This window comes from Coffea arabica, chromosome 4e (genome assembly GCF_036785885.1).
Source record: "Coffea arabica cultivar ET-39 chromosome 4e, Coffea Arabica ET-39 HiFi, whole genome shotgun sequence".
Lineage (NCBI taxonomy): Eukaryota > Viridiplantae > Streptophyta > Magnoliopsida > Gentianales > Rubiaceae > Coffea > Coffea arabica.
In genome coordinates, this window is record NC_092317.1 from 41,106,654 (window position 1) to 41,132,855 (window position 26,202).

The window sequence follows — 26,202 nt, forward strand, 5'->3', positions numbered from 1 at the left end:
TAAACTGGTTTCCAACTTTGGTCCATGGTGATAAGTTATTATTTGGTTTGTTTGGTTGGTTTTGAGGCCTTGAGTAGATGAATATGGTTGGTTATCACTTGTGGTTGGATTGAAGGATTGTTGGCTTGTGAATCCAAGTTGTACTTGGATGGGAAAAGTAAGAAAATAGGGGAAATGCTGCCCAAATTTCTATTGCTTGCTCTTATGAATATTAGTGAGATATAAGATTTGATTTAGGGTTAGTTGGATCTTAAATTACATATGTATCCTTGAAGGCACTTCAATAGTAGTATATGAGTTGTTTTTGACCAAGATTTGGTATCAACTAAGATGAAAAGTATTAGTTTTATCTCGAAAACTTTGAATTATATTTGCTCACTTCAATTTGGGATTGGTTGTTATTTTCAACTACTGATTCCTGGAATTTTCTTTTGTTATGTTTGAATTTGAGAAATGACTCAAGATTTTCCGTGACTTGGAAGTTCAAATGTTATTATTCATTCTAAAACCGTATTTTCATATTTGCACTAGTAATTTCGGAATTTTGATGGTTCATCTAGACTTTGATTAGTTGAACCATAATACCTTGTTTTGATTGATCTAGGTTTCTTTGGTGATCCGGAATACAATTCGAAAGGAAACTTTTGACATATCTCTTGCTCATATTGGTGAGTGTTCCTTGTGTGTTTGTACAATAAGTGACTATGTGATTATTTGTGAATGTTTACTTGAATGTTAAATGCTTTCCAAGGATTGCTAAATGGATTTTCGATGGGCGAGTGTGTACTTTATCGTACTCGATCCAGGCCAAAGTGAATTTTCAATTATTGAATGCTATTTGTGCATGAATGTAAGCCTTTTGGTTGAACTGGGTCTTGCCCTTCGTTGCTAGTCGACTCGAGCTAGAAATGGACTCGGCCGGGCGACTGGTGACCCAGGGATAATGTTTGGTATACTCGAGTATGACCACGAAGGTTGATGGAGAACTGGCCAGTGAATTGGCTGGTGGCGGAAAATGAAATCAATGAATGAATGTCAAGAAACTGGAGGAATTTTCACTTGCAAATGTTTTCTAATATTGGAGGGATAAGGAAAATGGTTGGCGAATGAATTAACGAATGGCTCCACGTGAGCATGTATCTTTTTAATAAGTGTGTTCTCATTACTTTTATATGGTGAATGTTTTCTCGATTGATTGTTATTATCTGAATAATATCTTTATTTCAATTGTTTGATTACTTGTTTGGGAACCTTACTGGGCTTTTAGCTCTTTTCTTTAGTTTTTTTTTCCTTACAGGGGATACGAGTGAGGGCGTGAGCCTGGTACAGGCTAACATAGTCTAGTTTTTCTGAATTTTTGCGATTGTACTCGCGCTAGTACTCGGTTAGGGTTGAATGTATCTGGAATTCACAACTTTTGTTATATTTGGGATTGTATGAGTGTTTGAGATAGAAATGAATATAAGTACACGTTCCAAGTTTGGGAACTGTTATTTCACTTATTCTTGAGGTTGTACCTTATTTTATTTGAAGATAGTGAACGAGTCCTGGCGAGAGCTGGGCAGGCGGTCTGCCAAACCCTGGGGTACGCCCTAGGGGAAGGTGGGGTCTTCACATGTGGTATCAGAGCCACTTTGCATGGTCTCTGCACGGGGTGAGCTTGGGTCAATTGGTGTTATGGTCCCTATTAAGTGAATAAGTAAAGGCTTAAGTACTCTTCTACAGCATAAGCTATGAATCAGGAATGTACTAGGTATAAACCTTTTATCTTGATACTTGGGGAAAATTAGATATGTATGTTGAGTAAAAATCTCAAATGTGGTGATTTACTCTTGAGACCGGCTGACTCGAATTGTGAATTATCTTATTTCGGATTCTTGTACCCGAGTACTCAAGAGTTGAGGGCAATACTAAGGATTTGGGATCTCCATTTGCGGGGAAACAAGAACGGGTTAATGTTTTGCGAGAGCAAGTGTAAGAGGTCAACGGATGTCTAGTTTGCGTAGTAAGAGAAGTGAGAGATCGAACGGAAAATATTTTAACCGAGTGTGAGATAGTATCGGCCAGAGAGAAGTGGAATGTAATTGAGCTTGAGAGAGAAGTGGAATCAGTTGGTCAGTGATGACCTAAGCTAGAAACGTAAGACCTTGAGGTTGTAGGAAGTAAGTTAGGTAGTTGGGACGGTATGTCGTACTTTTCTTCTTGTTTTGCCACTGTATGTATTTTACTCATGACAAGTCAATGCTCACATGTATAATACTTGTTGCCCTAGATATTGATCAACTTGATATGTATCTTTGTGAACTGGTGTGTTATAAATGTGCCAAGTATGTTTCCTTATCCTTGGTTTTATAGTTAAAAGTTGTCTTTATCTTGCCGCTTTAGCCAATTTATTTTGTTTACGTACTATATCACCTTTTGAAAAAAAAAGGAAAGAAAAGGGTATGGAGGGGAGACGTAGTCGTGGACCACTTGGTCCTCTGCCTCAACTCTCGGTCCACGATTTTGCTCGGCTACTATTTCTCTTTCAATCCTTGGTTCTTGTGATTGCCTAACCCCACGGCCACGACTAGCTCCACGTCCACGACCAAATATCTTAGCGCGATTGGTAGAATAACAAGGCCAAACTCCAGTGAATCAACCTCGGAACCTTGAGATAGGAGAGGATAGGGCCCTGGAGCGGTTTCAAAAGTTTGTTCCTCCTAAATTCCTTGGAGGGCCTGATCCGGAGACAACTGAGCAGTGGTTAGAGACAATGATTAATATCGTTGGAACTTTGAACTACATGAAGCAAAGACAGGTGAATTTTGCTGTATTTCAATTCGAAAGACCGACCCGGGCATGATGGAATGTTATTAGGGCAAAGTGGGAGAGAGAACAGACTGCATCGACGTGGGTATACTTTATAAGGGAGTTTAATGAGAAATACCTCCCACCTTTGGTCCAAGAAAAGAGAGAGGTGAGTTTATTAGGTTGCGTCAAGGAACCCAGAGTGTGGCCGAATATGAAACGCAATTCACTAAACTGTCTAAATTTACTCCTGAATTGATAGTTACGGAGCGAAGGAGAGTGAGACGGTTTATACAAATATTGAATTTGGAGATCCGGGAAGATTAATACTTTTATGGAAGCTCTTGAGAAAGTTCAAAGAATTGAGACTATGAAGGCACAGGTAAAAGTTTTCCAAACACGAAAAAGGAGTGCATCCAGTAGTACATATGAGGAACCTAGAGAAAAGGTAATGCCTACCAAAGTGCAAAAAGTGAACCATTCACCTTACCCACCATGGACACTAGGAGCACTAGATGAAGGGTCTACAAAAGGAAGTCAAATAGGACAAGAGAAAAATTCTCGAGAAGGCCAAAAAGTGGCTTCTCGCTTGGCCTGTGGATATTGTGGGAAGACAAATCACACTAAGGATGATTGTTGGAGGAAGGAGCGAAAATATTTGATTTGTGGGAGTAGCGACCATCAAATTAGCAATTGTCTGAAGAAACAGCCACGAGGGAATACTGCTCAACAAGTGGATAGAACCAAACTGAAACAAACAAATGAAAGAGAAAACCGACCAAAAGTAACAGCATGGGTATATGCCTTAGACAAGCAATAAGTTCTGGAGTCATCTTAGACGATGGAAGGTAAAATTTCGAGGACAAAATTTTCTTAAGGGGGAGAGAGTGTGAGAACCCGAAAATTTCTTAAGAATTTCATCCCATTTTTGAAAAAATTAATTTATATTTCTTCTATATTTCTTTACTTGATTATTTAACTATTTACTAGCCCTAAATTTCATGGTGATTTTATTAGTTGAATGAAGAGTTTTACTTTTTCTTTTCAAGTTAGAGTAAGTTAGAGTTTTGGCGTATTTTGGTAGTGTGATTAATTGGTGAGGTGTGTGTACTAAATTTGGTGGTTAAGAGTGAGTTTTAGATAAGAGAAAGTGTGATAATAATAAGTTAGTGAATCACAAGTTAAAACATAAGTACGAGAGAGTTAAGAAAAATAGGCTTGAACCGATGTGCACCGTTTGCTTCCGATTGAGTACTCCACTTGAACAATACTTTCTTACCCTAATCTCCTTATTTTTATTTCACCTAATCCTCCCTAAATTAACCTTTCAGTCAGCCACCATTATTGACTAAAGAAAAGGAAAAGAAAGAAAACATTGGTGGATGCCAAGTGTTGGCAATCAACACCATCTTTGACCAAAGAACTTCCTAGTATTTATCTTGAATATTTCACCAAAATTCCATCATTTTCCCCTCAATTTGGCCGAATTTAAGAGACAAGAAAAGAGAGAAAAACTTCCATTTTCTAGCCTTGATTTCATGCTTAATCCATGAGGGATTCAAACACCAACCCAAATCTACACCGATTAATCTTAAGTTAGGTTTGGAGGAAAGATTTTGGTGGAGTCACTTGAGGAAGAAAGTTCTTGTCTTGCAACTTCTCTGGGGGTCTTGAGGTATTAAGCTAAAAAAAAACCTCTTCTACTCTATCTTATCTTGCATTTCAATGGATATATGACTTGAATTTATAGAAAATATCATAAATTTGTTAAGTTGGTAGAATTTTCCAACATTTGGTAGTGATTCTGCTCTGTTTTTGGACCCAACTGGAACTGCATATTCGTCTATGATAAAGGCCAAATCAGCTCTTGCTCAAAACATGAAAGTTGTAGGAGTTGAGTTAGCTTTCTACCCAGAAAATTTCAGCTCAATTGGAGCACTTTAACTTGTGAAATGACTAAAACACCCTTGACTGTCCAAATACCTTGTTTAATCGACAGCTTTCTATTTTCTCTGAAATTTCAATTTTTGACCCTGAAAATGCAAGAATTGGGTGTTGATGTCTTTATAGGAAACGTAGGTCTATGTCTTAGCTTCAAAACGCCATAAAATTCACCTCGATCCGATATACTGAACTGCAGTAATGACCAAAACGCTGAAAGATGGAAAATCTACCACTTATAATTTCTTCTTTAAACTGGTTTCCAACTTTGGTCCATGGTGATAAGTTATTATTTGGTTTGTTTGGTTGGTTTTGAGGCCTTGAATAGATGAATGTGGTTAGTTATCACTTGTGGTTGGATTGAAGGGTTGTTGGCTTGTGAATCCAAGTTGTACTTGGATGGGAAAAGTAAGAAAATAGGGGAAATGCTGCCCAAATTTCTATTACTTGCTCTTATGAATATTAGTGAGATGTAAGGTTTGATTTTAGGGTTAGTTGGATCTTAAGTTACATATGTATCCTTGAAGGCACTTCAATAGTAGTATATGAATTGTTTTTGACCAAGATTTGGTATCAACTAAGATGAAAAGTATTAGTTTTATCTCGAAAACTTTGAATTATATTTGCTCACTTCAATTTGGGATTGGTTGTTTTTTTCAACTACTGATTCCTGGAATTTTCTTTCGTTATGTTTGAATTTGAGAAATGACTCAAGATTTTTCGTGACTTGGAAGTTCAAATGTTATTATTCACTCTAAAACTGTATTTTCATATTTGCACTAGTAATTTCAGGAATTTTGATAGTTCATATAGACTTTGATTAGTTGAACTATAATACCTTGTTTTGACTGATCTAGGTTTCTTTGGTGATCCGAAATACAACCCGGAAGGAAGATTTTGACATATCGCTTGCTTATATTGGTGAGTGTTCCTTGTGTATTTGTATAATAAGTGATTATGTGACTATTTGTGAATGTTTGCTTGAATATTAAATGCTTTCCAAGGATTGCTAAATGAATTTTCAATGGGCAAGTGTGTACTTTATCGCACTCGACCCAAGCCAAAGCGAATTTTCAACGATTGAATGTTACTTGTGCATGAATGTAAACCTTTTGGCTGAATTGGGCCTTGCCCTTCGTTGCCAATCGACTCAAGCCAGAAATGGACTCGGTCAGGCGACTGGTGACCTTGGGATAATGTTTAGTATACTCGAGTATGACCACGAAAGTTGGTGGAGAACTGGCCAGTGAATTGGCTAGTGGCAGGAAATGAAATCAATGAATGAATGTCAATAAATTGGAGGAATTTTCACTTGCAAATATTTTCTAATATTGGAGGGATAAGGAAAATGGTTGGCGAATAAATGAACGAATGGCTCCACGTGAGCATATATCCTTTTAATGAGTGTGTTCTCATTGCTTTTATATTGTGAATGTTTTCTCGATTGATTGTTATTATCTGAATAATGTTCTTGTTTCAATTGCTTGATTACTTGTTTGGGAACCTCACTGGATTTTTAACTCATTCCTTTAGTTTTGTTTTCCTTACAGGGGATACGAGCAATGGCGTGAGCCTGGTACAGGCTTGCATAGTCTAGTTTTTCTAAATTTTTGTGATTGTACTGGCGCTAGTACTCGGTTAGGGTTGAATGTATCTGAAATTCACAACTTTTGTTATATTTGGGATTGTATAAGTGTTTGATATAGAAATGTATGTAAGTACACATTCCAAGTTTGGGAACTGTTATTTGACTTATTCTTGAGGTTGTACCTTATTTTATTTGAAAAGAGTAAACGAGTCTTGCGAGAGCTGGGTAGGCGGTCCGCCAAACCCTGGGGTACGCTCTAGGGTAAGGTGGGGTCGTCACAGATTTGAAAGTTTTATGGACATTTGGTACTAGATGCTTTAATGATCTTGGTATGCTTAGATCTTGGTATATTTGGCTAGAAATTGGTAGATTCTTGTCTCTTCAGATCCTAGGGTTAATGATTGATGAAACTCTTGAGGATTTGACTGTGATTTGTGGTGATTGTTGGTGAAAATTGGAGTATATATATGCTGAAATTTTTGTTTAGATGGCCAAATATCATGGACAAATTTTCATCTTTACCATCCTTGAATTTGAGGCTTGTTTATACACTTGAGCTGGATTTGTTTTCTAGGAACTTTGATGCTACTTGATTCTATGTATGTTGGTTGATGTATGTTGAAAAAATTGTAAAGAAATGAAGTGGTGGTATTGGTTATCTAGTTGGAAAAAGTAAAGTTGCGAAAACTGAAAAAATGTCCTAAGTTGGCCAAATTTGTGAGCTAAAACTCCAACTTTAATTTTGTTATTTTAAAAACTATTTTGGATGGATTTTAGCTCAAAAGGTTCTATTGGAATTTGATCTTGGTATGTATAATGATTTTGGATCAAAAATTTTGAAGTTAAAGGGGCGGAAAGTGAGATTCCTCTAAGGTTTAGTGGTTGACGACTTTATGGATTGATTTGAGTTTGGATCCTTGTTTTAATGAAATTTTGGTCGGTTTAGTTCAAGAAATCTTATTAAACTTTGATCCTTGTTTTTAAGATGATTTTGGGACAAAAACTACGAATGTAAGTAAGTGAAATGTAGATTTTTGCTACGATTTGCTTGCTAGAAAAATTGTAGGAGTGGAATGTCTTGTTCAAACTTTTGAAATGCTTTTGCCCTAATAGAAATTTGTAATTTTATTTGAATTGCCAATTTGAATGCCTGAATGGGTTGAAGTGTCTAGGACACTAAAGTGGCCAATGTGAAAGCAAAGTTTTCTTTAAGTGAATTGGATTGGTGAACACTAAGGGTTCACTTATATGTTGTATTTGTCTGTCAGGGTTGCAAATTGAACGTGTAGGCGATCCTTCTGTAGACAATGAAGTGCTATTTGGTGAGTGTTCTAAGTGCATGGTAGCACTATATAAATGCTTGATATGTTAATGAGCTTGAGAAATGATATGACCATGAACTATCATTCTTTTGAATTTGTTGATGAATGGGCGAGTGTGTATTTTATCGCACTCGACCCTACTGAATTGTTATTGCTATAAGTGAATGTGATATGATATTAATGATATGTGGGGGCCCTAAAACCCAACAGCTAGTTATTCGAGATTGAGCCGGCAAGGGCTTGGTCAACTCGATTAGCGAACCTTGGGTAGTGCATATGTGTTGGATCCAAATTGTTTTAGGTATACTCGAGTAATACCAATTATTGAAATTTTGTGGGTGTGCAGGCCTGGTAGGGGGTGAAAGGTGGACGGAGTGATGTGAAGTAGAGATTCTACATGGACATGAAAGTTGATGAAGTGTCAACCACTTGAATTACTACTTGATCGAGTTGTTGCCAGTGCTCAGTATCCTTACTGATGTACATATCGATTTTTTTTATTTTATTGATATGCTTATATGATATCTCTTGTTTATGTTTCTTGTAGCTTAAATATGTGAACTAATTGCTTTGTTAAATTGCATGTTTTTCTTAGACCTCATTGGGTGCAAGCTCATGCCTTTTCTTTTGTTTTCGTTAGTAGGGTTGGTTCGTGATTCGGGGAATTAGCACTTAGCTTTTGTTTTAGTTAGACTAAGTGATTAGGGTACTTCATTATTTTGAATGTGAATTGTAAGCTTAAACCCTCTTTTGTATTTTAAGTTGCTTCAATAGACAACTGTATGTATTAGTTGTATTTAACGTATTTTGCGGTAAGATTGGGTATTGGATTTGTTTTTGTGGTTTGTTAACGAGTCCTGACGAGAGTTGGGCAGGCGGCCTACTGATACCTTAGGGTACGCCCTTGGGAGAGATGGGGTCGTCACATAATTACCTACTTTTAACGGACAAAGTGAACCCCTTTATTCTGAATAAATTAAATCTCCCCAAGTAGGATTCGAACCTACGACCAATTGGTTAATAACCGACTGCTCTACCACTGAGCTACTGAGGAACAATGGGATATTAGATCTCATAGAGTTCAATTCTTGTTCTTAACCCATGACCAATATGAGCTAGAAGCTTCCTTCATAACCCCCGGAATTTCTTTGTAGTAGCTCCCTTCCATGCCTCATTTCAGAGGAAAACTCAAATTGGCTCTATTTCATTATATTCCATCCATACACCAATTCCATTCATTTAATATCCCTTTGGTGTCATTGACATAATAGATTTCATTTCTAGTATATATTTCTTTTCTATATATGGAAAGTTCAAAAATCATCATATAATAATCCGGAAATTGCAATAGAAAAGAAATAAGAGAGGTTTGTGATGATTTTTCAATCTTATGTACTAGGTAATCTAGTATCCTTATACACGAAGATAATCAATTCGATCATTGTGGTCGGACTCTATTGTGGATTTCTGACCACATTCTCCATAGGGCCTTCTTATCTCTTCATTCTCCAAGCTCGGGTTATGGAAGAAGGAACCAAGAAGAAGGTATCAACAATAACTGGTTTTATTATGGGATAGCTCATGATGTTCATATCGATCTATTATGTTATGTAGTAGAGATGTAATTCAGAAAGAACCATCAACTATAACCCCAAAAGAACCAGATTCCATAAACAACATACACGAAGAATGAAAGGAATATCTTATCTGGGGAATCATATATGTTTCGGTAAATTTGCTCTTCAGGCACTTGAACCCACTTGGACCACATCTAGACAGATAGAAGCAAGCCAATGAGCAATGACACAAAATGTACGTCGTGGTGGAAAAATATGGGTACGTATATTTCTAGACAAACCGATCATAGCAAGACCTGCCGAGACACATATGGGTTCAGGGAAAGGATCCCCTGAATATTCGGTAGCTATTGTTAAATCGGGTCGAATACTTTATGAAATGGGTAGAGTAACAGAACATATAGCTAGAAGAGCTATTTCAATAGCAACATCCAAAATGTCTATACGGACTCAATTCATTATTTCGAGAAAAAGGATAAATATAATAGAACCAATAGAAATGAGTCTTGGAAAATTGTAATTTTTTTATTTTAGACAAAGAATATTTCTTTTTTTCTTTGTCCTTTGCATTGAAAGAATAGATTTCAAATTGATATGATGCAACATCAAATCCATTTAAATGTAACAAATAACAGCGGGGCTCGAGAATTGATGTGTATTTGAATCATAGGAGCTAGCAATCGTCGATATGCTCATATTGGTGATGTTATTGTTGCTGTGATCAAAGAAGCAGTACCAAATATGACCAATTGCCTATCCTACCTACTCTACATTCTTGATAGCCTATCTTTGTCTCATAAAGTTATGTAGGGGCATCCCATATTGCTGAATAGAACACCCACCCTGCATAGATTAGGCATACAGGCATTCCAACCCGTTTTAGCAGAAGGGCGTGCTATCTGTTTACTTCCATTAGTTTGTGAGGGATTCAATGTAGATTTGATGGGAATCAAATGAATGTTCATGTACCTTTATCTTTGAAAGCCCAAGCGGAGACTCATTTACTTATGTTTTCTCATATGAATCTTTTGTCTCTAGCTATTGGGGATCAAATACGTTTTTCAGCGATAGAGGGACTTGAACCCTCACGTTTTTTAAAGTCAACGGATTTTCCTCTTACTATAAATTTCATTGTTGCCGACATAATTAATGACATGTAGATCAGGACTCTATCTTTATTCTCATCCAATTAATCAATTCTTGAAAAGATTTATCAGACTATGGAATGAATCATTTGATCAACGAATATTCAATTCTTTCTTCAACGTGGAATCTATTCACACCAATTCTTCCATTTTTATATAAAAAATACAGATTCAATTGAGTTGTCATTCATCATTTGATATAGTATTCAATACGTATATATGTTTATCCTTCACTTTATCCTTTTGGAATTTTAGATGGAAAGATTTCTCTACTAATGTAGCCAACTCCATTTGTTAGAACAACTTCTGTTGAGTCTCTGCACCTATCCTTTTTTCACTTTCTAAACCTTTGGTTTCAAAAAACGGGATTTGGCTCAGGATTGCCCCTTTTTATTAATTTCAGGGTTTCTCTAAATTTGAAAGTTATCACTTAGTCGGTTTCCATACCAAGGCTCAATTCAATTAAATCCGTTGCATCTACCGATTTCGTCATATCCCCTTCCTTTTGGTTTAAGATTAAAATTTCATTGTGATGTCGTTGCTTTTTTTCTTTCCATTATTTTATACTGAAATCGTTGAATGCATTAGATACCAATTCCTATCTTGAAAAAGTTTTTTTTTTCTTATCTATCTTCTATAGGAAACCCTCATTTGGTCCAGTCCACTATGATTTTATCATTTTTGTATCCCCAATTCAATATAGATGAACAAATATCTTAGATATATATAGATATATATATATCTCCCTGACAGCTTTCCAATGCAATTTTGAATAGCTGAACAGTTGATTCATTTTTTTTTTGTCTTAATTTTCGCCTTTACAATTTATTTACTTTACATTACAACATTACATCTTTGTGAATGAAAACGGAGAATGTCTCATTCGTTAGAACTAATCATTCCTTATTAGAATTAGAAATATATGATATAGAATCAAATCTTCATGAGAGCCAAATCTTCATCTTCAAATGTCACATCTAAATTCATCAGATCAGTGATTAACTGATTGAAATTAGTGATGTGATCACTTAGAGTTGTGCCGGGACCATAAGTGAAGCGAAATAAATGCTTCTTCATATTGAGCCTGTTTTGACAATTTTTCTTCAAGAACTTCTCCTCCAATCCAGTCCACAAGGCTCAAGCTTTCTCGTGTCCATCCCTTTGTTAGAAGCTCTTTGATTTGGCGTTGGAGCTCCTTTGTCTCATCTGGTCCCATTTTGTAGGCTGGTCTGTTAGGAAATGGGGCACCTGGAACCAAGTCAATTTGATGCTCAATTCCCCTTATTGGTGGTAGTCCATTTGGAATCTCATCGGGGAAGACATCCTCATAATCTTGCAAAAGAGAGACAATACTAGATGGTAGAGTATTAGTAAGATCACTTGTAACAATCAACACCTCTTTGCACAAAAGTACAAAGATGGGTCTATTAACACTAAAAGGTTTTCTTACTACATTGGCTTTTATTAATAGAGTTTGCCTTTTCTCTCTCTTTTCAATTTTGGCCGGCTCACCATATGTCTTTTTCCTCTCAATTTTCTCGACCTTATCATTTTCTGTTAAGCTCTCGGCTTTTTCTATTTTTTTCTTCTCATTCTCGAGCTCACTCTCCTTGATCAAGCTTTCTTGATCTTCACGAACTTGGATAGGAGTGAGTGGCACAAGCACAATCCTCTTCTTGCCTTGCTTGAAGGAATATTTATTGGTAATGCCATTGAATGTAACTTCTTTGTTGAATTGCCATAGTCTCTCCAATAGTATGTGACATGCTTGCATAGGGACCACGTTGCATAACACCATGTCCTCATACTTTCCAATTCGGAAAGGTACTTGGATTTGCTTGGTCACACAAACATCCCCACTATCGTTCAACCATTGCAAACGATAAGGTGTTGGATGTCGTAGAGTGGGTAGTGATAGTTTCTCCACCATCAAGGCACTAGCGACGTTAGCACAACTACCTCCATCTATGATCAAATTATATACCTTGCCTTTGATATAGCAATAGGTGTAGAAAATGTTCTCTCTTTGTGCATGGTCGGCGGCTTTCACTTGGGTTGCTAAGGCTCGTCTAACAACAAGTCCAACTCGTTCATCGACAGGCAATGCTTCCTCTTCTTTCTCGAGGAATGGCAACTCTTTCTTGTCATCTTCATTATCGGTGAGAAACTCACCATTGGGTAAGATGATCATGGTGCGTTGGTTCGGGCATTGGCTAGCAATATGCCCTCGGCCTTGGCATATGAAGCATCTAGTATCTCGATTTCGCCCCATGCTCGACTCAATGGCAGTCTTTGGTGTTGCCTTAGACTCCTACTTAGTCATATCCGACCTCGGTCTTGAAGGAGTGGAATTACTCGGCCCTTTATCCTTCTTCTTTGGTGGTGTTGTTAGGAGATAAGAGGGTGAAAAGTTGGAATAACTCCGAATTGAACCCCTCCTCTTAATTCTCCTTTCAATCTTGATGGCCTTCTCCACCAAGTCCCCAAGTTCCACATAGTGGTGTAACTCCACTTGGTCAGTGATTTCGGGCCTTAGTCCGTTCAAGAAGCGTGCCATTGTTACTTCTCGATCCTCCATGATGTTTGCCCGTAGCATGAGTATTTTCATTTCCGTGTGATAGTCCTCGACACTTCGTGCTCATTGGTTGAGGGTTTGAAACTTTTGGTACAAGTCATAGTAGTAGTGACTTGGTACGAAACGCTTCCTCATTAGTCGTCTTAGCTCCGTCGAAGTTTGTATGGTAGGTTCACGACTCCTTCTTCGACTAGCGGAGAATTGATCCCACCACACAACGGCGTAGTCGGTGAATTCGACCACGGTCAACTTGACCTTTTGCTCTTCCGAGTAAGCATTGCAGTTGAAGACAAGTTCAATCTGTTTCTCCCACTCTAAGTAGGCATCGGGGTCTGATCGTCCTTGGAAGGGCGGAATTTTCATCTTTATGCCCGGAATGTGGTCACTTGAAGGCCTAGCATCTAGCTTGGACCTACCTTGCTTATGCTCATAGTTGTTGTTCGAGTCAGAGTCGCTAGATTCATGTGCATAAGCCTTTCCAATGCTACCCTTGGAACTTCCATGAGACAACTCTAAGCTGTCAATGCGTTGGTGCATTAGTTCAAGTTTTTGGTCCATCATACGTCCCAATTCGCCTTTGATTGCGTCTGTGAAAAGTTTAAGATCAAAAACTTGGGAGCTTGCTCCCCCATCGTTAGCCATGGTGAAGTATAGGGTAAAAATAATAATAATAATAATGGAAAGAAGCAAAGTTTACCTCGCACACTTCCTCATGTGTTTACTCTCGCTCTCATGTTTGAACACTCTAATGAACTCACCAAGGTGTTTTCAAGGCTCCTCGGTCAACTCCTTGAAGAAGTTAGAACTCCCTCTAGTGTGGTTCGACTTACCAACCAAGGTCACAAGATTGTAGCACTTTGAACGAAAAGAAAAAATGATGAAGGGACTGACCACGACTCAATGAATGACTCAAAGTTGAATTTTAAGGATTCTAGACAAAACTCTACTTGTAACTGGAATTTTGAGCTACTGGTTGCTGCATTTCTGGTCAGTGTTTTGATAGGTAAATGGATACTTAGAGGATTCAGAATGACACTTAAAACTGACCTAATGATGCACGAAAATTTCCAGAATTAATGATTGGACAGAAATTCCCCAATAGTTGCAAAGATGGAATCCGAATGGAAAAGAAATTTGTGTTGCGGTGGAACTATTTTGAAAACCCAAGGCTGACTTTTCTTCTTTAATCCTTTGGAAACAAGGATTAGTCTTCCTATTTGATGCACGAATTCTAAGGTCATTGAGGAATTCGTGACTCGAGCACGAGCTAAGAAGATGAGGGAGGAACTCCAAGGACTCGTGACCGCTAGACTTATCACCTTTACTTTCTTTTGAGCACATTAACATGAATGGTGCTAAACGAACAGATTTTGTCAAGAAATTACATGAGCAGGTACGCCTAAACATTGAGCGAATGATGGACCAAATTGCTCAACGGGTTAACAAGGGACGCCAACGCATTGTGTTTGAACCTGGTGACTGGGTGTGGTTACATCTATGCAAGGAAAGGTTCCCAGTCCAAAGGCGCAATAAATTATTTTCCCGAGGAGATGGACCATTTCAAGTCATCAAGCGCATCAATGACAATGCTTACAAACTAGACCTACCCGGTGAGTACAATGTGAGCGCTACATTCAATGTCTTTGATCTATCTCCTTTTCTTGCAGACGATGAAGTTGATTTGAGGACAATCCTTTTCAAAAGGAGGGGGATGATACGAACCAAGAGATACCATTGATGACTCATCGAGTTCCCCTAGGACCCGTGACTTGAGCACGAGCTAAGAAGATGAGGGAGGAATTCCAAGGGCTTGTTCGTGAAATACAAAGCCAAGAAATTATCCCCAAGGTCATTGAGAGACTTGAGCATGAAGGAATGAAATTCATCCATGTGGTGCACGTCAAAGAGAACCATGTGTGACCCTTCTCTAGTCACATTTGCTGTTTTAGTTAAGTCATTGTAATAAGGGTTTAATGGTCCATAGCCTTGCTTTATTTACCTAAGGGATGACCTCATAAGATTCGGTCAAACCCACAATTCTTAGTCTTATGGAAATAGTCAAGCCTACAATTCTTAGTCTTAGTCAAACCCACAATTCTAGACTAGTTCCACATTATTTAGTTTTTCATCTCTATGTAAGGCTATAAATAGCCCACACTTCCAACGGTTTTAGACATTTGTGACAGCCCCACCTCCCCCTAAGGCGAACCAAAGAGTTCGGCGGACCGCCTGCACAACTCTCGCCGAGACTCAGTCAGTCACTATAAGAAAAGACGATAAAATCCACAAAACAATCGGAATAACAATTCCAAACTTAAACATAAACTCATAAACATTTCTATCTCAAAAGAAATATAACTCAAATACAAAGGTCCTCAGCTCTCATACAACCAGCCCGTGCCAAGCACTAGGGCGAGAACCATTACAAAACAAAAACTAGACTAAGCAAATCTACACTGGGCTCTCGTCCTTGCTCGCATCCCCCTGTTAAGGAAAACAAAACTAAAGGGGTGAGCTAAAAGCTCAGTGAGGTTCCGAACACATAAGCAACTGTCCATCCAATACATTAAATATAGCATATCAATAATTCAAGTAACATTTACAATGAAAAACATTAATAACACATTCATTAAAAGGATACGGGCTCACAGGGAGCCATTCATTCGTTCGTTCGTTCATTCATTCTCCTGTCATTCCCCTTATTCCTCCAATCATTTGAAAATGTATTTTTGTAAGTAAAACCCTCGTTCGTTCATTCATTTCATTCACCCCTTCCCGGACATTGGCCAGGCTCCACCAGAATTCAAGGTAATACTCGAGTATACCAAACGTTCACCCAGGGTCACCATATCGCCGACCAAAACCGTTTCTGGCTCGAATCGATCGGTAACGAAGGGGCAGGGCCCAGTTCAGCCAAATGGCTTACATTCATGCACAAGTAACGTTCCAATCGTTCAATCATTGAAAATGTCACAATCATTTAGGTCGAGTGAGATAAAGTACATATTCGCCTAGAAAACTCATTTTTGACAATCATTGAAAGCATTTAACACGTTATCAATCATTCATACAAGCCATATAATCAAGAAACATAACAAACAAGGAACACTCACCTATTTACGCAAAACAACGTCCAAAATAGTCCTCCGGACCAAACCCTTAGTCACCGAGGAAACCTAAGATTCAATGAGAAAGAATATTACAATTTATCGAGCAAAACATTTAAGGGGAAACGAAGAAACCCGACTAATTATGAGTAAAACGTGTAAAGATGACTTTCAAGTAAAAAGAGGGTTTTTGGACCCATGGACGAAAATAACTAGGGTTTCAAAATCAATCGTGAAACCAAGCTCAAAAGGCTTATAGAATTCCAATGGAAAATATTTGACCAACGACAAATCAAAAGACAAATAGATAGGCTAAGGAAATATTCTTTCAGAATCGTAAAAAATCGTTTGTGTGGCTAAAAGTCACTATATATTCAAGTAGAGGTTATATAACAAGGGTTTTGATGAAAATCATATGGAAAAGGAGGACTCTTAAAACCTTACTTGGAAGTAGTTCACTTGTGGCCGATTAAACCCTAACTCGGCCGATAAAACCCTAATTCATACCTCTTTCTTTTGGGTACGGAGTAAGTAAACATTTGGCGTTTCAAATCGAAGAGGTATTATGTTTTGGAATGGTAAAACGGTCACATTATTTGCCAAACGGATATATACAAGTTCAAATAGAAACTTAGCCCTCGAACACCTTTTGAAAGAACCGATGCAATTTTCAAGGAAATACATTCAACTCGACACAAAACACATTTGCAAAAACCACTTTAACTCATTTACAAGACAAGAAAAGGAACAGACAGCATTTCCCCTAATTCCCTTCACTTTCACCCTACAAATAAAAAGCCCATTCTCATACCATTAATTACATTCACACATATGGTCCATAGGTAATAAAACATGTCGAATTAGGGCACAAAACCCCTCAATCAAAGCCATTTAGAGACTCAAAAGCCAACCATAGAAAATCCCCCAATGGAAACCCTAGAACCGGAAATTCACACCACAAGCGGAAATTTTCCATAAACAACCGCAATTAACGCATAAAAGTTCCATTTACCACCAATTAAAGTTATCAAATCAAAGCCAATCCATGACTATCATATAAAATTAGAAAAATCCCCAATAAATTAGAAAATGGTCCAACTTGACCTAAAACCATGAAATCATCCACAATATAGCATCTTTAACCTTCATAATCCACCAATTAACCATTATTAAAACAAAACAAGAACTTCCTTAGCAACTCACCTTGCAACTCAAGAAAGGTAGGAACTTAGACCTTCACTTCCAAAAACAACTCCACCAAGACCTCTATTCCCCCTTAGCTAACACTTGTACGTAGCGGTTTGAAAATCCAACGGTGAAATATCAAGATTCAAGTAAAAATTGAAGTTGGAAAATGAAGAGCTTTTCTTGTTTTTCTCTCAAAGCCACGGCTGAACAAGGGAGCAAATGAAGATATTTTGGCCCCAAAACAGTTTAAAAAGAGAAGGAAACAGGCGGTCAAAGTTGGTGGCCGCCTGTGCCACGTCACAATCCGGCCGGAATCTGGCCGGATTCAGGCCAGAGGCGAAACTATTTTTTTTTCAAAAAGCTCAAGTAATCCGGCCAACAATCTGGCCAAGATCTGGCCGGATTTGCGGCCGGATTTGGCCCTTTCCTTTTTTCAAAAAATGTTTTTCCTCTTTCCGAATTCGATTGCCGCGCTCAACCATACTTCGAACACATACACACATATACATATCTCACACACAAATACACGTAACAACAAGGCCTTTCTTTATTTAAAACGATTAGTTAACAAATTTTCACTTTAAAAGGGAAAAGGAGAATAAACAATAGGCCACGAAAATGTGAAAATTCTAAGGTTCTCACAGCATTCAATCAATAAATCAGATTTTGAGAGTTTTCTTGGTTTCTCCAAGGTTTTTTGAATACCTTAGAATTTTTCTAGGTGTTCGTGACTTATTAATCTAGAATCGTAATAGGTTGTGGCGTCTTCTATCATTATACCAAGATTTGTTAACCACGTGATTAACGGCTTGAGGTCATCCGCTCCAAACTTAGTGTCCTCTTGTCGATCCTGAAGCTAATCTTTTACGGGTTTTCTCACAAGGTTGACGACGTTCGTATCACCTTCTCCGTGGCTAAGGGACCAGATCCTAACCAATTGTCAAACCAAAAGGATGCCTTTCCCTCTCGGACGAGCAGCTGCATGTTCGCCTCCATAAAACTCCGACTGGCGACTAGTCTTCTCCAAATTCGCGAGCTTGTGGGTTTTAGCGGAGCACCAGTGACATGCTGGTCCCTTGTCACATATTTGGTAATCATGTAGCGAGCCCAGAGAGAGGTTCTGGTTTGAAACTTCCACCACAATTTGTATCCAAAGGCCCGCAGCACATTCCCAAGTGTATTGATACCCAGCCCATTCTGCTCCGTTGGGCAACATATATACTACTCCAATCTCGCCAATGCTGTTTCTCCCGACCCTCCACCTCCCCCCAAAAAAATCTGGACATGATTCGCTCCATTTGCTGCAAAACACACTACGATGGGTCCAAAACGGTGAAGGTGTATAGTGGTATCGCTGCTAAAACATGACGTATTAGTACTAAGCGACCCCCGGCAGATAGCAAATTTCTTCTTCCAGCCCGCGAGCTTTGCTTGCATTTTCAGCACCAGGTGCTGGTAATATTCCTTTTTGCTTCGGCCTTTGAATATCCGGCAGCCCAAATACAAGAAGGGCAGCCTCTGACGTCAAAAGCCTGTCAACCGAGATATAAGTTGCTCTCTAGAAGGGGGCATCTGGATGAGGTCACGTAGAAACTCTTATCTTTGTTAATCAATTGGCCGGAGCCTTCTTGATATATCTCTAAAAAATACAGAAGAGCTTTCACCGACCTCTGATCCCCTTTGGTGAAAATGATTATATCATCTGCAAATGACAAATGAGACACCGGTATGGTGCCCCTTGGTTGAGCATAGTTTCGGATGGCGCTCGATTCCACCAAATTAATTAAAGCCCGACTAAGTGCCTCAGACACTAAGATAAACAAGAATGGGGAGAGGAGGCCACCTTGCTTTAATCCTCTGGAAGGCTGGAAGAAACCATGCGGTGTCCCATTTACTAGTATAGAGAACCAGGACGAAGTCAAGTTATTCAGCACCATGTTCACGAACCGATGGTGAAAATTGAATTGGAGGAGGAGCTTGGATAAGAAACCCCAGGATACCCGGTCGAAGGCTTTCATCATGTCAAGCTTGAAAATGGCATTGTAGCTACGGAGCCGCTTGTCAATTGCTCCTACCAACTCCTGAACCAACAATATGTTATCTGATATGTCCCTGTCCTGGACGAAAGTGGACTGCTCCAGTGATATAATAGAAGGCAGGATCGGTTTTAATTATTGCATAGAATTCGGGTAAAAACCTTGCTGACAAAAGTGCATAAACTTATCGGCCTAAAATTCGAGAAGGTCTAAGGTGCATCTTTCTTTGGGATTAAGGTAAGCAGGGTGGTTTCAATGCTCTTCGGAACTGGCACCCCACACATAAACTCCCGAGCCGCTTGGTACACTTCTTCGCCAACAAGACCCCAACATTGTGTGAAGAAAACCCCTGTAAACCCGTTTATCCCCGGCGCACTATGCCCGTCCAGTTGAAACACCGCTTGCTTGACTTCCTCTGAGGTGAGCTCGCGCAAAAGCCGGTCATTTTGTTGCTGGGACACAATTACGAGGAGGTTTTGTAACAAGCGTGCAGCGGCGAGTTCGGTCGAGGGTGGGGTAGTGGACATTAGGTCTGTGAAAAAGGACACAGCCTCTGCTCCAATGGCCTAGTCATCCTCAACATAAGTACCTTGTGAGTTTTTGATCCGGCGGATTGAGAGTTTTGCATGCTTGTCTAGCAGCTTAGCATGAAAAAATCACGTGTTAGCCTCCCCTTCTTTCAGCCATTTGACCCTAGCCTTTTGTCTCCAAAAGATTTCCTCGTCTGCCAGACACTTTAGCAATTGGCCCTAGCCTGACTCCATTGCATCCGTGTTGCTTCATTATCCTCCTCTTCCAGTCGTAGCTCTTGTTGCCGGACCTCCTCTTCAGCCCGCGCTATATTCTCAAAGACATTCCCAAAAACGGACTTATTCCAATCGCTTAGTACCTTCTTCAGTCATTTCAACTTTTGCGCCAGGAGAAACATGCCATAGCCTTCCAGAGGCTAGTTCCAGCTTTGCTCCACTACTCCCATAAAGTCCGAATGTTTGACCCACATGTGTTGGAACTTGAAAGCTCCTGATCGCGTTTGCCTTTCAACATCAAACCGCAGGAGCAACGGGGTATGATCGGAGGCCGTCCAGTTTTGGTGCTGGATCTCTGAAACTGGGAATTGCCTCTGCCATGCTACGTTCATCAAGACTCTATCCAGCCGCCTCCATACACGACGTCCTTGGCGAACACCTGTTCAAGTGAATCAGCTCCCGCTCACTGCTATAGTTTTCAATCCACAGTTGGAAATGCACTCAGCAAAATCATTCATTACTGCTCGATCATGTGGTGTGCGCCCCAAGTACTCATCTTCAGATGTTATCACATTAAACCCCCCCACAATCCATGGCTTAGACCCCAGGTTCCCCGATATGTTCAATAAATCATTCCAAAGGCCACGTCTTTCAGTTGTTGTGCATTTAGTGTATACAAAGAAACAACAAACCTCACTCGACCATGACACGTGTGATTGCTACATGGAGAAATTGCTCCGAATTTAGCAACACATTTACTGCGAATTCTGGCCTCCATAACACTCAGATTTTGTTACTTATATTACTTAGCGCAAGGTGAAAACCAAACTTTAACCGAAATTCTTCGAGCCGAGCCACATCTACCATTGGTTCTATAATCACTAGGAAGAAGATTGAGTGCATACCTATTAGTTTTCAGGCCTCTGACTGACACACAGCCAGCCACGCCTCGTATGTTCTAGATAAGTGTGTTAAGCATTAAAAAAGAGGAGGGGTAAAGCGGGTGCAGCTTCCTTTACCAACTGTCTAGTGATAATTGTTTTGGGCAAATTGAGGAAACTGCGTTTCCTACCTCGCTTGGTCACAGTGTGGCTGTCTCGGATTGGTATCCATTCGCTCCTTGAAACTCGAAAGCTCATTCAACAGTATATGCCTAGGCTTCTCTGGGTATGGCTCCTCCGTGTCGGAGAGAGACTTGCTTTGGCAACAGGCACTGGTCATCAAGTATGCGTTCCGTAAGGTTTGCTCCAGCTAAGCCCTCCAAGCTATTGTTCTCGCGGGAGTCCCCAATTGGAACGCTATCCTGGCATGCTTCAGCAGCAGCAGCGAGCCCAACAGCTAGTGCCCTTGGTCCTGCATAGATGTCTTGCAGACTCCCAGCTCCATTCGCCATTGCCTGGGATGTGCACAGCACTGTCACTGCTGGTGCGGCTTTTTCAGTTGCATGCGGCTGGTGCTCCATGATTAAGGTTGGTCCTGCTATCTCTTCTGCTTGTTGCATCATAGGCTTGGCCTTCCAGACCTGCTGGGTTTCAGCTTGCTTGATGGGTTGACATTGCGGCTGCCCTTGAATCCCCTCTGGATTATTGCAGCAGTTGGCTTCATCATGGCCTATCTTGTGACCAAAGAAGCAGTAGGCGGGAAGATTTTCATACTCAACGTGCTGCCAGAACCCTGGGTGGCCATTGCCAATCCAAACCTTGTCCGGCAACTCCTCCTAGAGGTTAACTTCGACGCAGAATCTGGCCACACCAGGTCGGGTTAAGGAGGCAGTAGACGCATCAAGTTTTAGGGGCTCCCTAATGAGCCGAGCAATGGAAAATAAAGGACCCTTGCTGAAGAAGTGAACAGGCAAACGTGAGAGCGAGACCTAGATGGGAACCACCGGCGATTCTACCTCAATAGAGAAAAGGGGCGTCCATTTGAGAACCCGCATTGGAAACCCTTGAAAGTGCCATATCCCACGCAGCCAGCAGCGCAGGTATTCCTCTTCTCCAGCGAAACGAAGTAGAACATGGCAGGGATCAAGCAAGCCAATGGAGTACTCACCTTTGAAGCCGACAGCCTTGAACTCTCTGCGTAGCGCTTCCATATTCGGCCTTCCCTTTGAGAATTTCCCTACTAGAGTGTGCTGGAACGGTTTCAAGAGTTCCTGCACTTCTGCTTTAGAGAAAAATACCGCTGGCTTGCCCTTTTGAGTGGTGGCCTTCTTTACAATGGAACTTTGATCCAGGAGAAGGGACCGAACGACGCTTTGGCCTGGTGCCGGCGACGGCCGCGGGTGCTGTCGGAGGATGTTCACAAACGACTTGGTGGCCAGAGGTGCAGGCCCTTCATCCAGCGGGGGAAGGGCTGCCGTTGCAACCATGACCAAGGAAAACCCTAGTCGCTTCTTCTTTCCAAAACAGGCAACCCTTTTTTCGATCATAGAATTATTGATGCACTAATGTAAATTCTCAAATATAACTACCTCATATCGATCGTAGAACTTTTTTCTTCGTAATTATGATTCAAGAACTTCTCTCTACTTCTCCAATTTCTCTCTAACTGTTCTCCTCTTTTCAAAGGCCTTCCTTAGGGAGGGAGGCCATGAATTTCGTTTCATTTTATTTTATTTTTCTGATAAAGTCTCTCCTAAATTTTCTTGTGGGTGTTTTCTATTTCTCTTAAGGATTCTTAATACGAATTTTTGTTCTCCTAGGAATTTCTATGGAGATTTTGTGTTTTTTTATTATTAGATTTGAATTTATTTCAAATCTGATTGTCAGATGTGAAATCTTTATAGATTTTAGATTTATTTCGACAGATAGGAACTTAAGACCCTTGATTAGTAGGTTTAGTGATTGCAACATGAACAAAAGGGAACTGCAATAATTTATTTCTGTTAGAAGGCAACTTTGTATTTTTTAGATTTTTTTTTAGGATCTATTGTATCTATAATTTTTAGTGTATTTTTAACCTGCCATTAAGATTATGATGTAGATCAATTCGTGTTAGATAAGTTTTAGCAATTTGTTAATGAAATTTACTTTTTTATAAAAGTAAAAAAGTTGACGTGATCGGAAGGAGTTACCATCTTCGCTTAATGGGACCCATTGCACTTATATCCGGCCGCTATCGGAGAAAATTGTTCCACAGACAGAACACCAGTACACCGTCTAATTGGACTAGATGCAATTATTTTACACATACCTTCTAGAAGGGCAGCAATGATTACTCACTGAAGACGAATTGACAGATGACAATTGTGTTGAAACAAAGTGTAAACCAAAAAATAATTGGAAGAGTTGAATCAACTGAGAATAACTCCATGGATAGAAGAATGTAGAACTCCATCAGAACTTTCAGCCACACCATATTAGTACAGTTGAGTTGAACATTGACAAGAGGAGAAGTGCTTAAGTTCATTATGGCCCGGCGGCCACATGTCATGGTGGTGGCGCCCCCAGCCCAAGGTCATGTCAGGCCGCTCTTGAAGTTGTCGCACCAAATTGCTAGTCAGGGAATCAAGGTCACGTTTGTTAACACCGAGATCATACATTCAAAAGTCGTTGCAGCGATGTCAGATAGCAAAAATGAGGAAATTGGAGGTGTCACACTAGTATCAGTCCCTGATGGAGTAGGGCAGGAAGATGATCGAAAAGACATCTTCAAGTTCACAGAGTGTTTTCAAAGAACCATGCCTGGCAATTTGAAGGACTTGATTCAAAGGACTAATGATTCAAACGAGGACGAGCCTATCAGGTTTGTCCTAGTTGGGGCAACAATTGGGTGGCTATTAGATGTTGTTCAAGATTTAGGCATTAAACAGGCTGCCTTTTGGACTGGCTCACCAGCAGGTTTGGCCTTCTTCTGTCATGTTCCTAAGCTTATTGAAGATGGAGTTCTGGATATGAACGGTAGGGGAAGCTGATTGTAGCTTTTTGCCATTTGTTCTTTTGTAATTATATTTTTTATTTATTGAAGATGTTGTCAGTTTCCACATGCCTGCAGGAAATATAGTAGAAAATGATCAAGCAAGTATTTCTGAAGAAATTCCAGCTTGGAACTGTTCTGAATTACCTTGGCATTTCCCCGGTGAGCAAAAATTACAAAAACTGTTTTTTGATATGGGACTGGTTATCCGTCCAACAGCTCAGCACGTAAAGTGGATTCTCTGCAATGCATCTTACGAACTTCACTCACAAGCTTGTGACTTGGTCCCGAACATTCTTCCTGTTGGGCCATTTCTGACAACTACTGAAAATTCTGCCTCTACTGGAAGCTTTTGGCTGGAGGATACCTCTTGCTTAAGCTGGCTAGACGGACAAGAAGCCGGCTCAGTTGTTTATGTTGCTTTTGGTAGTATAGCAGTTTTCAGTCAACAGCAATTTGATGAAATTGCTTTGGGTCTTGAGCTATCAGGACAGCCATTTCTGTGGGTTGTTCGATCAGACCTTGCTAATGGATCACCTGTTGCCTATCCTGATGGTTTCCTGGAGAGAGTCGCTGATCGTGGGAAAATTGTCGAGTGGGCACCTCAAGAAAATGTGTTAGCTCATCCATCTATTGCTGTTTTCCTAACCCATTGTGGATGGAACTCGACAATGGAAGGAGCAAGTCTTGGGGTCCCATTTTTGTGTTGGCCTTATTTTGCGGATCAGTTCTACAACCAGAAGTACATTTGTGATATCTGGAAGGTTGGTTTGAAAGTAAATCCTGGTGAAGATGGTATCAGATCAAGGACTGAAATTAGCACAAAAATACAACAGGGAATTTGTGATGATAACATCAGAATAAATGCATCCAAGCGGAAGGATTTGTGTCAGAAATGTCTCAGCAAAGGTGGATCTTCTTTTGAAAATTTCAAGAAGTTCATTGATCATCTGAGGAGTTGAAAATTTTTGTCATTTTCTACTTGAAGGTAGTGCTTTGCCGTCCAGGCCAGTCATCAGTACTTGTGGCTTGACTTAGTTTTTTAACGTGTATTTTAGGCTGGCATAATGAGATCGATTTCTAATTGTTGCAAAATCAAATGGCTATGGTAATTGTTCAGAATCTTCCCTTCTCTGTTTTACTTTGCTTAATCTTTTGTGGGTTCTATCTAAGATTCAAATGAAATTCAGCCATGGGTGATGCATTGAGGTGGAAAACTGAAACCATTTCCAAGCTTGATTAGTTATCTTATAAATGATTACGGGGTGAGTGAATATAGCAACGTTTCTAAAAAACCTAAGAAATTGTTTGAGAAGAATTTTGTATTGCTCGTGCTACAAGTCATCTAAATATAAATGTCATTATAAATTTATTACTACAATTGATTCTAAGGTTATTATTGAAGACTAAATTTTTTTAGTGCAGGAGGTAAAGGTTTTGAGTTCAAATGTTCCTTCCCGCTCCCCACTTCTTAAATCTCGTTCTTTCCATACTAATTTTTTTAAAAATCCTTTTAGTGATTGAGAAGGCTCCTTCCTTGGAAGACAATACAAAAGGCGCACCAGGAATGGTTAGAGATGGTGGAACTAGATATAAAAGAAACTAGGAAGAGCACAGAGGAAACATCAGTTCTTCATCAACAAATACCGCAGTTACACTCAGAACATGGGACAGTGGAAGTGAGGATTGGAGTGACTTCAGATATGGCCAATCATGGCCTAGGCATTGGAATAAGTCTGAGACAAGGTGATCAAGGATTCCACCGAGGTTGGGCGATACGGGCTAGAAGTTCAGGATCAAACCTGGTGGATGAAGCAATTGCACTTAAATTGGCAATGTGTAAGGATGCCGCAGAGCTACTAACGGAAGTGATATTCCAAGTGCAAAGTCCTCAACTCCTCAACTATATCCGCACAAACAGAGTAAGTGACATTCGACTAGCTACTGTGGTTGATGACATTATTCAACTAAGAGATTTGTTTCATATGTGCTCCTTTTGCCTAGTTAGAAAAGATAAGACTCAACTAAGCTCCAAACTTAGCATTCATGCCTTAGGCATTATTTTGGATGAGGAACTTTGGTTTTCTTAGTGGTAAAATCGCCGCTTGTAAAGTTCAATCGAGCCTTTGCTCACACCTGTAAAGTTCTTGTCAAGTAATACAAGTATTTATCGTTTCGAAAAAAAAAAAAAAAAAGATTGAGAAGGCTCCTTAATATTTTTTCTGTTTCATTTCCATTTTTCAGTTTTGTTGGTATCTGAACTTTATGTTGA

General features: G+C 39.7%; 1 protein-coding gene and 1 non-coding gene across 3 annotated transcripts; one reads left to right on the plus strand and one right to left on the minus strand.

The window, feature by feature from the left end:
- Positions 1-8,623: 8,623 nt before the first annotated feature.
- On the minus strand, positions 8,624-8,695 carry TRNAN-AUU (transfer RNA asparagine (anticodon AUU)). The gene has a single exon. It is a non-coding gene; the product is annotated as a tRNA-Asn (tRNA).
- Positions 8,696-23,212: 14,517 nt separating this feature from the next.
- LOC113741478 (UDP-glycosyltransferase 83A1) lies at positions 23,213-25,966 on the plus strand. Of its 2 annotated transcripts, none has more exons than XM_027269010.2 (3): positions 23,213-23,914; positions 24,009-24,839; positions 25,448-25,966. In XM_027269010.2, exons 1-3 carry the CDS (start codon positions 23,425-23,427, stop codon positions 25,534-25,536), a joined length of 1,410 nt encoding a protein of 469 aa, XP_027124811.1. In that variant the 5' UTR covers positions 23,213-23,424; the 3' UTR covers positions 25,537-25,966. The 2 variants fall into 2 exon arrangements, with proteins under 2 accessions (XP_027124811.1, XP_027124812.1); XM_027269011.2 differs by having other exon boundaries at positions 23,215-23,914; positions 24,009-24,918.
- The last annotated feature ends 236 nt before the right edge of the window (positions 25,967-26,202 follow it).

What these genes read in the sequence shown, in the direction of transcription:
- LOC113741478 (XM_027269010.2), top strand. Translation starts at nt 23,425, where the DNA reads ATGGCCCGGCGGCCACATGTCATGGTGGTGGCGCCCCCAGCCCAAGGT. An exon ending in TGGAGTTCTGGATATGAACG is followed by an intron (nt 23,915 to 24,008) that starts GTAGGGGAAGCT and finishes ACATGCCTGCAG; the next exon opens with GAAATATAGTAGAAAATGAT. An exon ending in TCAGAAATGTCTCAGCAAAG is followed by an intron (nt 24,840 to 25,447) that starts GTGGATCTTCTT and finishes AAATCCTTTTAG; the next exon opens with TGATTGAGAAGGCTCCTTCC.